We start from the raw sequence: 12,872 nt of genomic DNA, 5'->3' as shown, positions 1-12,872 counted from the left end.
GACAGACTAAAAAGAATGCTGTATTACTTATTTTAAAAATCTAGATAAGTGACAACCAGCGACTAAGACATTTTCAGCCTTTATCTAGCAATGTCGAGTGGAAGTAAAGAGACGTCTAGACCAGGGCATCAGCAAGATATTTCTGTAAAGGGCCAAACAGTAAATATTTTAGGTTTGTGGACTATACAGTCTCTGTCACAAGTACTCAGTTCCACGGGTGGATCATGAAAGTAGATAGTATACAACTAAATGAGTGTGAATGTGATCCAACAAGACTTTATTGATAAAAACAGATGGGGGCCAGATATGGTTTGATGACCTACATTGCTCATCCGGAAAGACATACTTATTAATTCATCCAAGAAACTTACTAAGATCAATTATATGCTATGCTCTTTGATGGGGACCAAGAATACAAAGATGAATAAGATAAATGAGAAAACTAAGGCTCACACTTGACAACTAGATCACTTATTATCAGGTACAAAGTGACAGAAGCAGAAGTAATAGCGTGAAAATTTCTGTGGGATCACAGAGAAGAAAATAATTCACTTTGCCTGGGAATGGGGAGGGTGCACTAGGGGTCTACTAAAGGAGGTGATATTTAAGCTGGACTTTGAAGAAGGACACAATTTTCCTGAAGTGGAATGCTGGTAAGAATGTAAACACGGGGGCTGGCCCAGTGGCGCAGTGGTTAAGTTCGCATGTTCCACTTCTCGGCGGCCCAGGGTTCTCGGGTTCAGATCCCAGGTGCGGACATGGGACCACTTGGCAAAAGCCATGCTGTGGTAGGTGTCCCACGTATAAAATAGAGGAAGATGGGCACGATGTTAGCTCAGGGCCAGTCTTCCTCAGCAAAAAGAGGAAGATTGGCAGTAGATAGCTCAGGGCTAACCTTCCTCAAAAAAAAAAAAGGGGGCCAGACCCGTGGCTTAGTGGTTAAGTTTGCGCATTCTGCTGCCCGTGGCCCAAGGTTTTGCTGGTTTGGATCCTGGGCGCGGACATGGCACCACTCATCAGTCCACGTTGAGGCAGCGTCCCACGTCCCACAACAAGAAGGACCCACAACTAAAATATACAACTACGTACTGGGGGGATTTGGGGAGAAAAAGCAGAAAGAAAAAAAAAAAAGATTGGCAACAGTTATTAACTCAGGTGCCAATCTTTAAAAAAAAAAAAAAAGAATGTAAATATGAAGTCTCGCTACACTCCATTCTAGTGCCCTTATTGATGAGCCACTGAGTTGTAAGAACCACACACCAACACAAACACACAGAGGGAAATCAGGTTAACCGTACCTAACCTCCGTTGAGTCTAGGTCTGAATAGCAGATGAGTCTCATACAACAGGGAACTCAAGGCTTCACAGAATGTTATTCTCCAAAGTGGATTTTGAGGACAACGAAGCTAGATCTCACTCTGTTGATCTATATTGTATCAGGCCCTGCAACGTCATAACAATGGAGGCACAGAATTTCCCTAAGGTTTTAATGATACTGAGGCCCATTTCTTGGGAACTGGGTAGGGAGGGTCCTTGAGGGACAGTGACACCTGCAGTAATGGTGGTACTTCAGTGAAACAGGCAATTCATCAGTCAGCTGGATCTAATAAGCATATTAAACATACACATCCAGTCAACTTTACCCTAATTTTACACTCACTGAGCAACCTTCTGATTTATGAACCTTCCAACTGGAAGAGAGAGAACAGGACAAATGAATGATGTTCGTCATCTTAGCTGTACCTCCCAAAGTAAATCAGAAAATTAGTATTCTGGTTTAGAAATCAGTGTTTTATAAGTTCAAATAGTAAAATATCAGTCACTCTGAACTTGATTAAATCTGAGTGTATTACTGAGTTTCTGGACTTGAACTGAGGACTAGAACATGACCCTCAAAGCACTGACTGGTAATTGGCTGGGGTCTGAGAGTCAGTTGCCTGCCAGGTCTTTGAACATCTTTCAAGGTACAAGACAACCTGAGAGTGGAAGGAGCAAGAAAGTACAGGGCTTTCCCCGTTGTTGACGGTGGCAGGGTAACTGGGGGTGTCGGAGACAAGGTCTGTCACAAAACAAACAAGCAAGCAATAAATTAGAGAGAGAGAGTTTAGTCTGGAAACTCCTCGAGGGAAAAGATGGAGTCTTGTTAATCACTGCACTCAACCTCGAGCACAATGCCTGACACAGAGGAGATGCCCAAAGTATTTGTTAAATGAACACATGAATGAAAAGATTAATGTCAATGAACATGGAAGGCAAGGAAAACTCTTCAAGGCTGGAAAGTTTCATCAAGGGAAGGAAAGAACATACGGCACTGCTTTCATCCAGTCATAGTTAGCACCTAACAACGGTTCTCATACTAGTAACTGACTATTTATAAAGTTAATACTTTATAAAAGGTCACTTAACTGCTTCTGCCCTGTGATCCAGAAGCATGACCAGCCTAGGAAAATCAAAAAATGGGAAAGCCCAAGTACTTGGTCTCTGAAGAAGAAACTTCCCATCTCCTATCCTGTTTACTACAGCTCAGAGTTTCATCCCGAAGAAGAGACCGCAGGAGACAAGGAAGGCAGTGGGGGAAAGGATGGGATTGTCACGTTTCACGGCTCCATTACTGCCAGGGGGCTTGGAAACACAGCTCACATGCATGCACTACTTTTCCAATCTGAGAGGAAACATCTGCTTACTTCAAAGAATCATACATAAATTAGAAGTAAAAGGCAGAGAGAAATAATCTAGACAAGATTTCGCCACTTTTAAAAACTGGTGGGTCAGATTTCATGTGTGAGTGACCCACTCCCTGACTATAAGGTAATTTCTTTCAGACACCTAGTTATGTCTGATAGATTCAAACAGGGGACCACAAAGTATCAACCTACAGCTCCAAAACACATGCTTCTGCTTTTTTGCCTTCCTACGGGCCAATGTGGATCTATACATATTTTTCTGAAGAGATGATAGAGGGCTTGCCACAAGTATATTTCTATAAAAGTACTATTATAAGCCATCATTTAGGTTAATTAACGAGAGTTTCTGAAGCCTTTAATTCTTTTGAAAGTAGGGCAAAACCACTGTACAAGTCCTTTACCAACTTGACAACTACTTTTCATGAATTAGTAGGCTTGAAGTATTCTTTTGCCTCCACTGGTATTTTTTACTCTGTAAGTACTTCATTTTTACCTCAAAAGTTCTAGAAGAGCTGTGCTTAGGACTAGTCTATGGAAGATAATTCTAGCAAGCGACAGGCTCAGGAAAGGAAACCAAGAGGAAAATACCAGGAATAAAAGCTATGATGTTTACCAAGAGTTACAAAACAGATTGGGCCCCCACAATTAAACACGATTTCTACGCTCACAATGTATTTGTAGAAAGATTACAATTTTTGATCTGGTAGAGATACATAAGTACGGACTTTTCAAAAATGTAGTGATGTACAATCACACCTGCAATGTATGAGAGTGTCCCACACCACTGCTGGCAGTGGTTGTTGGAATTCTTTAAAAGTTTTGGCAATCTGACAGGTACTTAATTTAAATGATCATTTCTCTGATCTTTAGTGAGGTTGGTCATCTTTTTCATATCTTATAAGTAACGCGAATTTTCTCTTCAATGAATTGATGGTTTATTTCCTTAGCCTTTTTTTGACTTTTTAAAAATTCTCTGAAGCTACTTGTATATTAGAGATAAAGTCTATCAATTAACTTCGAATATGGGGGCCCTTTATTATCTTTATTGTCTACTGAAAACAAGAATATTTCTAAAACAGTTGTAAAGTATAAAGAAAAAACAATAAAACAAACACCCATTTCATTTATCACCCCCATTCCCACTGTAGTTTATACTTACGAAGTTCCCAGTGTGTCCTTTCCCATTTCAGTTGTCTGACACTGTCCAAGCGATTGACTTTGTCATTCCCATTCATAACCTCAACATTTTGTTTGTATCTCTAAATAATCTGCTAGTTTTAACACTATAAATAGAATCATATGCAATTTGCTTTATCCTCTCAATGTCTTGTTTCAGAGATTCACCCCTGTTATGTTTCAATGCAGTTTATTCATTTTCCCTGCCACATAGATTCATTATATGAATACACTACAATTCATTTATCTATTCTGTTGGTGATTATTCCACTAATTACCAGTTTTTAGTTTTTTCCAGGTTTTGCTACTAGACAACAGGGCTGCTATGAATACTCTTGTACAGGATTCTTAGTAGACAAGTGCAGGATCATAAATAGATGAAGACTCGCTGGGTCACAGGGTATGCACACTTTCAACTTTACTGGGTAAAGCCGAATGGTTCCCAAAGAACTTCTACCAATTTACACTTCCACCAGCAGACTATTCAATTTCTGGTTCTTTCGCATATTTGCAAACATTTGGTAACATCAGATTTCAATTTTCTTGGCTATCTGGTAGGTATAAAATGGTATCTCATCTGGCTTATTTTATATTTTCCTGATTACTAATGGCACTGAGCACCTTTTGATAAATATTTTGGCCTTTTGGTTTTCATTTTCTATGAAGAGTCTCTTCAGGACATTACATATTTTCCTTCTGTATTGTTTATCTTTTCTTAGTGATTTATAGGAGTTATTCACATAATCTAGATATGAATCCTTCATTAGTTACATGGGCAACAAATATCTTCTCCAATTTTGTGATATTCTTTGTTGTGTCTTTGAGGAAAAGAAGTTCCTAATTTTACTATTACTTGATGTTATCAAGTTTTTCTTTTATGGTTTGTTTTTTGCATCTTGTTTAAGAAATCCTTCTGCATCCTAGAGTCACAAAAATATTCTCTACAGTCTTTTAAAAGTTTTATAGTTTTGCATTTCCAAGTTAAGTCCTGAATCCACCTTGAATGGGTTTTTTTGCAAGGTATGAGATGACAGGGAGGTCTAACATAATTTTTTAAAAATATGGACAAACCAATTTTCTCAGAACAATTATTAAAAATTCTATTGTTTCTCCATTGAGCTACCTATGCAGCTGTCGTAAGTTCAAAAATATACACGAACTATATATGCGAGTGTGTGTATATAAAAATTGCTTCTACGCTCTTTATTCTGCTCCTTAGTCTATTTAAATACCTCTGTACAAAAAATATACAGAATTAATTCTGTGGCTTTTTAATAATCGCAGGTATCAGCAAGCCAAGATCTTCACCTCATTTTTTCACGAGTCTCAGGTATTCTTGGCCTTTTCCTCTTTCTTATGTATTTTAGAATCAGCTTACCAAGTTCCACAAAATGTCAGTTGTATTGACTCTCTAGATCAGTATGGACAGAAGTGACATTTCTTTCTGCCACTCAATTTTTCAAAAAAGACAAAAGATTTTTACAGTGAACAAACATCTATCCACCACCTAGATCCTACAATTTCCATTTTATTACATTTGCTTTATCATATAGCCATCCCTCTGTTCATCCATTACTCCATTTTTAAATACATCTCAAAGTAAGTTGCAGACATTTCACCCTTACACACATCAAGGTACTGATTTTTATATATTTATTTTATATCTGGCCACTTAATCTTCTAGATGAGCATTCATATAATCCTCAAATAGAAATACTTTTGTCTTTTCCAAATTTATACTGATTATTTAATGCTATCTTTCTGCAATTAGAAAATTCTCAAAAACAGACTTAAAAATAGTGATGATAGTTGGCACTCATGTCTTATTCCTAATTTTTGTGCAAATGGTCTAAGATTCACTATTTATTGGTTGATCTCTGGTAAATAACCAGTCAGAGTTAGAAAATATTTTTCTAAGCCCTTCTTCACTTAAGTTTTTACTGGAAATGTCTGAAGAATTACATTAAATGTCTTTCAACTTGGTAAAATTACAACACTTTACCTTTCCTTTTTGATGATTTATATTGTTATATTTTCTAATGCTAGACAATTCTTACATTTCCAGCATCAACACTACCTGATTATGGAATATAACTAATTTCTACTCCTGGATTTCATTCACTAGCATAGTTAAAATTAATCCACATGCATAAGATTTCCATCTTCTATACAATCTTTACTAGTTTTTAAGACTAGCTACATAAAATAAATGAGAAATACCTGGAATAAGTAGCATAAAATAGATCCTATCTATCTTTTTATAGGTTACGCAGAATTCAGTTATAAAACCAGCTGGGCCTGGTGCCTTTCTAAATGGAAGCTATAAAAATATATTTCATATTTCTGTGATTATTGGTTTATCCAGTTTTTCTCCTTCTTGGACCAATATGAGTACTTTATATTTTGGTAGGAAATTCTCTATTTCTTGTAGATTTTCAAATCTGCTGTAGAGTTTGTATACTATCTTTAAAAAAAAATTATTTTCATCTCTCTATCTCCTCTCTCATTTCTAATGCTGTGTTTTTGGTTTTTCTGTTTCTCTATTTTTTTCTTAATCTGTCCTTCCAAGAGGCTATTCACTTTTACCTAGAATAATTTACACATTTTTACTATATTTTTTTGGTGAGCAGGAGTTAATAGGTTTTTCATTTCAACAAAAATTAAACAGTTTATATCTTTTTTCTCTCCATTCTATTCTCTGTTTTTTGGTTGTTCTTTTTCTACTATTTTGAATATTTATTTTATTTTGTGTATTTATTTTTAATAACAAAAGCATCTAAACCTATACATTTTCCTCTGAGTACAATATACTCTGACTACCAATTCAACTTTTGGAAATGTGTTCTAGGAGTGTCGGCATACAAGAATGGAAAGCACCAGCATGCTCAGTATATCTTTTTTTACAGTAGTACGCAAACAAGCAAATAAACAACAAAATCCCCCAGGACACAGTCTAAGTGTCCATCAATATGATAAAGGTTGCTCTGGTTACACTATAGGCTCACTATACGAGATTATCTTGTCATTTAAACTTGTGCATTTTGCCCTGGAGGGATGTCCATAAGATATTATGTGTAAAACAAAATTGCAGAGCAGTGTGATTTGTATGAATTCATTTTTGTAAAAAAAAGTATACAAAAGACTAACACACCAAAAAGTATTTTTGTTTTTACACATACACACACATATGCATATAGATATATTTATGTGTATCTCATATGTGAAAGAGAATATAACCAAATCTACTTGGTTACTTTAAAGGAACACATCAGATGTGACAGGAACAGAATGAACCAATTCTTTATACATCTCTGTATCATTTAACTTGTTTAAACAGGAATTTATTACCTCTATAAATTAAAATATACAAAGACAAGTCTATTGATATTGCTATGAAATTCTGGTGTTAATTCTAGGAGCCAATTTTAAAATTTAATTGGCTAATCCCTTACATTATCATAGTTTTCTATCACATTCTCCACAATATAAATCATTACTGTGAAAATATCTTCTAAATAAAAACCAGCTAACAGGTTAAAACCTATATCACTTTCATCTTCATACTTATATATATATATAAATTTTCTAGATGACTATGTGACCGTTTACTGAAACTCTGGGCTGCTCTTCAGCAAACTCTCTAGGAGGTCTCCTGAAGAATCTCCTTCAATAGCAAACTTGTAGAGAGCTGAAGAAGTACAAATACTAACCAGGTAGGAAAAGATGAAAAAAATAAAATAAAATAAATGGGAAGGGGTGTTTTCTTATCCCATAATACAAAAGGAAAGCAATATTAATTATTAGCTGTGAGAAGACAAAAGATTTATGATTATGAGAAAAAAAGTCATTTTTATATAGTACAAATGAGGTGTTAGTGAAGTCAGACAAAGCAAAAGTAAAACAACAAAAAATTTAACAATACCTTTTTCTTGTAATATTTTCTTGGTGGTAGCTTGATGGTGGCAAGGAGATTCTTTCATATTATGATCAGATTTTGAAGGAGAGGAGAGTGAAGTGTCTCCCCAAACAGAGGAGAAAGGCTCCCTTTCTGGGTGCAGTGGTCCTTCTTGAAATTCAGCGATGTGGTCAGATGAGAAGGGCACACTGCCAGCCACTGAAGTGAGGGATGGAGCACCAGAATCTGATTCTGGAGAAGAACTTCTCAAACCCTTGGGCAGAAGTGATTTGCTAATATGCATGTGGTTATAGAAACTGTTTGAAGGCTGTTGGTATAAGAGATTATAAAGGAGGTTATGCCACTGAGCATCAGTTCCATGTAATATTCACTCTGAAATCAAACCAACCTTTTTTTAGTGAATCACCATGAAAACCAAGCTTTGTTAGTTTACAGATGAGATTGCATAATTCACAATTCACCATATTACCTTGTAGCTAACACAGATGCCTAAGACATATAGAAACCATTACTTGTACCTTCATTATTTTCCACTAGGTAAAACCAACAGCTGAGTATCAAAAGCACCATCACAAAATATGACAATATGGCTAACACTCTTGGTTAGTTCACTGAATGAGTAGAGAAAGAATTTGAATTATAACAATATATCGAGTTGAGTACAAATTCAGGAGACAAAGAAGTGAACTATTTCACCTGTTTCCAACTAGAACATAGAATCTGGTTGCCAAGAAATCATTATCTTCAATAAGCTCTAGAAACAAGGATACAGACCAACAGCGCAAGTCAGAAAACAGCTCACCTTTCGTTCTAGACTGTCTTCCCCGTCGGTTGAACTGACACTATCATAGAGTCTTGTCCTGGAGGGCCTCTGGCGTCTGTTCTTCACAGAGAGCTGGGCTCGGGTTTTCAGTGCTTTTGAATCCAGGCGCTCCGTCTCTGGGACTGCTTCATTCAAGTCTAAGAAAAGAATACGGCAAAACAATCAGTGAGAGAAACTTCTGGAGTACTGACAAAGAGACTGCCGACATTGTTAACAAAATCTCAAGGTTATCAGTAACCCCAGGCACGAAATAGGTGACAACCATGACAGACTGTCTGATATCCCACAGGTAACAAAGAAATCGGTGAGATTTAGGAGAAATGTACAAAGCCTAAGGGAAGAAACCAACACTAAAGACAACCAAGGCAACAAGAAAAATCTAACATCCAAACGGCCTCAAACTTTCCACAACATAATTATAAAAAGCACAGATCTGTATTTATTTATGTGTATGCATGCTGGAGTGCTTGATGAACAAAGATACAAGGATAAGGTGTATCAAAGTCACAAGATCTCAGAAACCAAGGACAGAAATCTAAACAAGTCAGGTTGCCAGGTCAAGGGTAGGCAATAGAAGGTAACCTTCAGCGCAAATATTCTAGAGCAAAATTTACCAATGGGCTGTAAGAACTGTACCATTTTGGTCTTAACATATTTTTTCCACTAAAAACAGAGCTTCTGATCATCTAGTTTGTTCCTCTTTGAACTCTCTACGAAGACCAGTGAAGAATTTGCCTCAACAGCAAATTTAAGATAGCTAGGGAAATAAAACAACATCAGGCTATCCCAATAAAGAAACAGTTAACAACCACAAGCACTTAATTTACTAGTATTAGGGATGGGGTAGTATAAACATTTCCTTTTCTTTTATTAACTTCTAAGTTCATATTCCAAGTTATTTGTATGTGCCTCTGTATGTCTCATTTCTTTTTTCTGGATACCTTCTCTCCCCACCAGAAACTACAGTGATTTTCCAGAGTATAAATAAAATATATAAATCTTTCAATAAAAAGACTCAAAGAGAAAAAAAGAAGAAAAAAGAGAATAAAGTAGAATACAAAGAAAATGAACTGGTATAGGCTAAAGGGAGAGTCCTGTGTGGCCCTCTTTAGTCTGCCTCTCTCCACCTTTAATCTTGCTCCCAGAGCCTAAACGAGGATTCAGGAGGTACCATTCTAAAGGGGAAGAGGAGAAGTTACCCAGGAATATACCCAGGCATTGGCTGAGGAAAAGTGTCCCCTGGTTGAATTTATTTGGAATGTTACTACTCCTTACATTTGATATATAGTCACTCCTTAGATATAACATAATTTCATCATTAATCCTATTTTATCTTTTCAGAGTGACAGTCATTAAATGAAGTCATAATGTTCAAGGAATTAATAATTAAGTGCTCCTGGATTTAAATGATTAAAAATAAGGCAAATAAGTGAGTTGCAGAAAATTAATATGTACTGATGGTAATATACTAAAATAATTTCTTACAGTAGCATTACCCCAGGAAATTCCTTTTCACAGTATTATTATGAAGCTGTGCTCTAAGTATATTATATTATAAAACCAAAACAAGAAAGCACCTCAGGTTGTACCTCTGTTACCTATGGAACTTAGCACTTGGCATATGGCTCTAACAAATAAAATTAAGCATATTTTTTCCTAGGAGAAAATCCATTTCCTGTATTTGAAAGAAAAGCGAATATTCAGAAGTCAGACCATTCAGGTATATATAAAAGACAGCTGAATATTTTCTAATTGGTAGTCTCTTTATTTTTCACATGTCAATGGAAAAAAAAATAATTTCCGTGATCACTTTAACTTCCTCCTTCTAACAAAATCTAAACTTGCAGCTGCCTATTAAGAGTTCATTAGTTGTGATAATTGGGAGAGAACCAACCTTACTAGCACGTGTTTATATATAAAACGTGGAAACACCACATAGATGAAAGCAGTAACATAATTAGATATACCGTCATCCATGCACGTCTTACAGCTCACCTATCTCGTGTTTGGAGTGTATGTTCTATAACCCAAAGCACTGTCACATACACCCTCTCATGTGTTCCTCACAACAGCCCAAGAGACAGAGCAGCCAAGTATGTATTTTTCTCTCCTGCAGCTCAGAGAACTGAGTAACTTGCCCTCATCTACACAGCTAGTTGATGAGTTAGCATGATTATTGTCGTTTTTTGACTCACAGGCTATTAGCCTGTGCACTCCAAGTTAGCTTGTGTTGAACAAGTTACCAGGATAAGATTTTAACACCATTAGAGTTCCATGTTTCTGCTTGTAAAATCACTTACGATGTGACTAGTCCAGGAAATTCACTTCTTCAACAGGCTAGGTATGAAATATTATCATTAATCTTACACATATATGTTAAGAGAGTAAAAAAAAAAAGGAAGACGTTGAAAACTATAGAAAAAATTATTTCTCAGATGATTTCTTGTTTGGTTGGTTTAATAACAGCTTGATTACTTGGTGACAAAAAGACACAAGGAGGAAGCTCATTCTACTTTTGTAAACATGGCTCCTTTTGTAATAGAATCCCGGCCCTGGAGGACCAAGCATAGAACCAAAAGCCAGGATTGCAGTAGCCACTCCATCTCTAGGTACTTAACAAATAAAGTGAGGAAACATGAGACCTACTTAATAACAGGGTTTAGAGTGTATTCAGTAATTTGCCTGGTACTGGTGTCAGACAACCCCCAAATGGCAATCTGGTATATTCGCTTTAATATAGGCTAGCACTGACTAGGTGCAAACTGCTGGAGCGCACACATGGAACTACATCTATTAAAGTTGAAGCTAGCCAGAGTCTGAAAAGCAGTGCCTTAAATCCACTATCCAACTGGCCCACAATACATTGCATCCAATTAACAATTTTTGAGGGTCTGAAAACAAAGATCTCAGGGTCACTTTATAGTAGTGACTCATGAATTTCAAATCAATAATTTATTTTCCATCCTGAGTGAAAGAATTTTAAAGTAAGGAACGAGAAAAATGGAATGGAGCTGAGAACTTTCACTTCAACAGCTCTTATACCGGAAGGAAGTTGGAAGGCATGCTGTCTAGAAGAGGCAACTACTAAAGATACCACAGTAACAGTCCCCTTAGGAGCATTAGAGGAGATGTGTGAAATAGAAGGACAATATGTACAGGACTTACGCTGCTGGGTAACTAGAGAGGCGATCTGTTTGACTACTGAAGCTATCATTTTCTATAATGTCATATAAGAATCAGAATATTAAAATTCCAGAGAACATTAGAGATTCTAGCCCAGCCTTCTTTCTCAGATAGGAAAGACAAGGCTCAAAGAAGGTTACTAACTTGTCTTCAGCTATATCACACGGCTAATCTGTGGACGAGACTGGAGAGAGCTCAGTCCTCAGAAGCCCGCCCTCTTTCTAGAAGGTCACTCTCAAGTCTGAAAGGAAACTTCACAAGTAATCTTCTGTCTTCTTTGAATCCTCCTTTTAGTTTTACTTTATGTTCCAAACAAATGTACATGTCAAGGGCTAACTTTGTAAATTCCAAGAAGTATACAGCACCGGAAGAATAAAAAGAAACTGAGGGATTTTATTTGGCTTTATATTTAACCAAGGAATAAAATTCTTATATAAAAAAATTAGCTGTCAGTTTTGTGGATGGCGACGTGGCAGGAGAAATCCAACTGGCTCAACATTTCTAAGTTATGTGCTACTAAATGTCAGGGCTGAGGTGGCCATGCTCCCTCACCATCATTCATTGTCTACAGAGATCTTTATCAATAGCATAACACTGCTTTTATAAACCCAAGAACCTGTGTTCTTTCTCTACCCCTTGTCTTCAGAGTGTCTTGTTCTGTTGTCCATAGAATCAGAGGAAAATTTTTTTCCTCTCCCCTTTCTTCTCTATTCTTTGTTTCAGATCCTCCAGTCTCTGACTCAAATGCAGCTACAAATACAAAAGAAGAGGAGACTCAAGTGGATCAATAAATATAGACGGACAAATACAGAAAAGATAAGAAGTAGCTAATGATAGAGTGGTTTTGAGTGGGTGGGACTCCGCCTCAACATACCTGCATTTTAAGACCAGTTTCAATATTGCTTCAAATCGGATCCTTTAACAGGATTTAATGAATTCGATTACGACTTTAGCAGCTGTTATGAAAAGTGTTCTGTGAAATTAGGGCGTTCTATATGGTCTATTACAGAGACCAGTTCCCTACAGTAATGCTGTGAGTCATTCAGTTTTTTCACTCGATTGACGTTATTTTTGACGTAAATAGAATGCT

At 36.6% G+C, this 12,872-nt stretch overlaps 1 protein-coding gene across 26 annotated transcripts in view; it reads right to left on the bottom strand.

Annotated features, from left to right (window-relative positions):
- Nucleotides 1-12,872, bottom strand: part of PPP1R9A (protein phosphatase 1 regulatory subunit 9A) — a 314,168-nt gene that overhangs the window by 26,210 nt on the left and 275,086 nt on the right. For 17 of the 26 annotated variants that reach the window (XM_023639218.2, XM_023639228.2, XM_023639222.2 and 14 more), the window contains 2 exons: nucleotides 8,579-8,736; nucleotides 7,783-8,083 (listed from right to left, as the gene is read on the bottom strand). In XM_023639218.2, the coding sequence (XP_023494986.1) occupies nucleotides 7,783-8,083; nucleotides 8,579-8,736 (459 nt within the window). The remainder of the gene's footprint in view (nucleotides 1-7,782; nucleotides 8,084-8,578; nucleotides 8,737-12,872) is intronic. The other 9 variants (XM_023639229.2, XM_070265703.1, XM_070265697.1 and 6 more) reach the window with 1 other exon arrangement.

Source organism: Equus caballus, chromosome 4 (assembly GCF_041296265.1).
Source record: "Equus caballus isolate H_3958 breed thoroughbred chromosome 4, TB-T2T, whole genome shotgun sequence".
NCBI lineage: Eukaryota > Metazoa > Chordata > Mammalia > Perissodactyla > Equidae > Equus > Equus caballus.
This window is presented reverse-complemented; position numbering and strand designations above follow the sequence as displayed.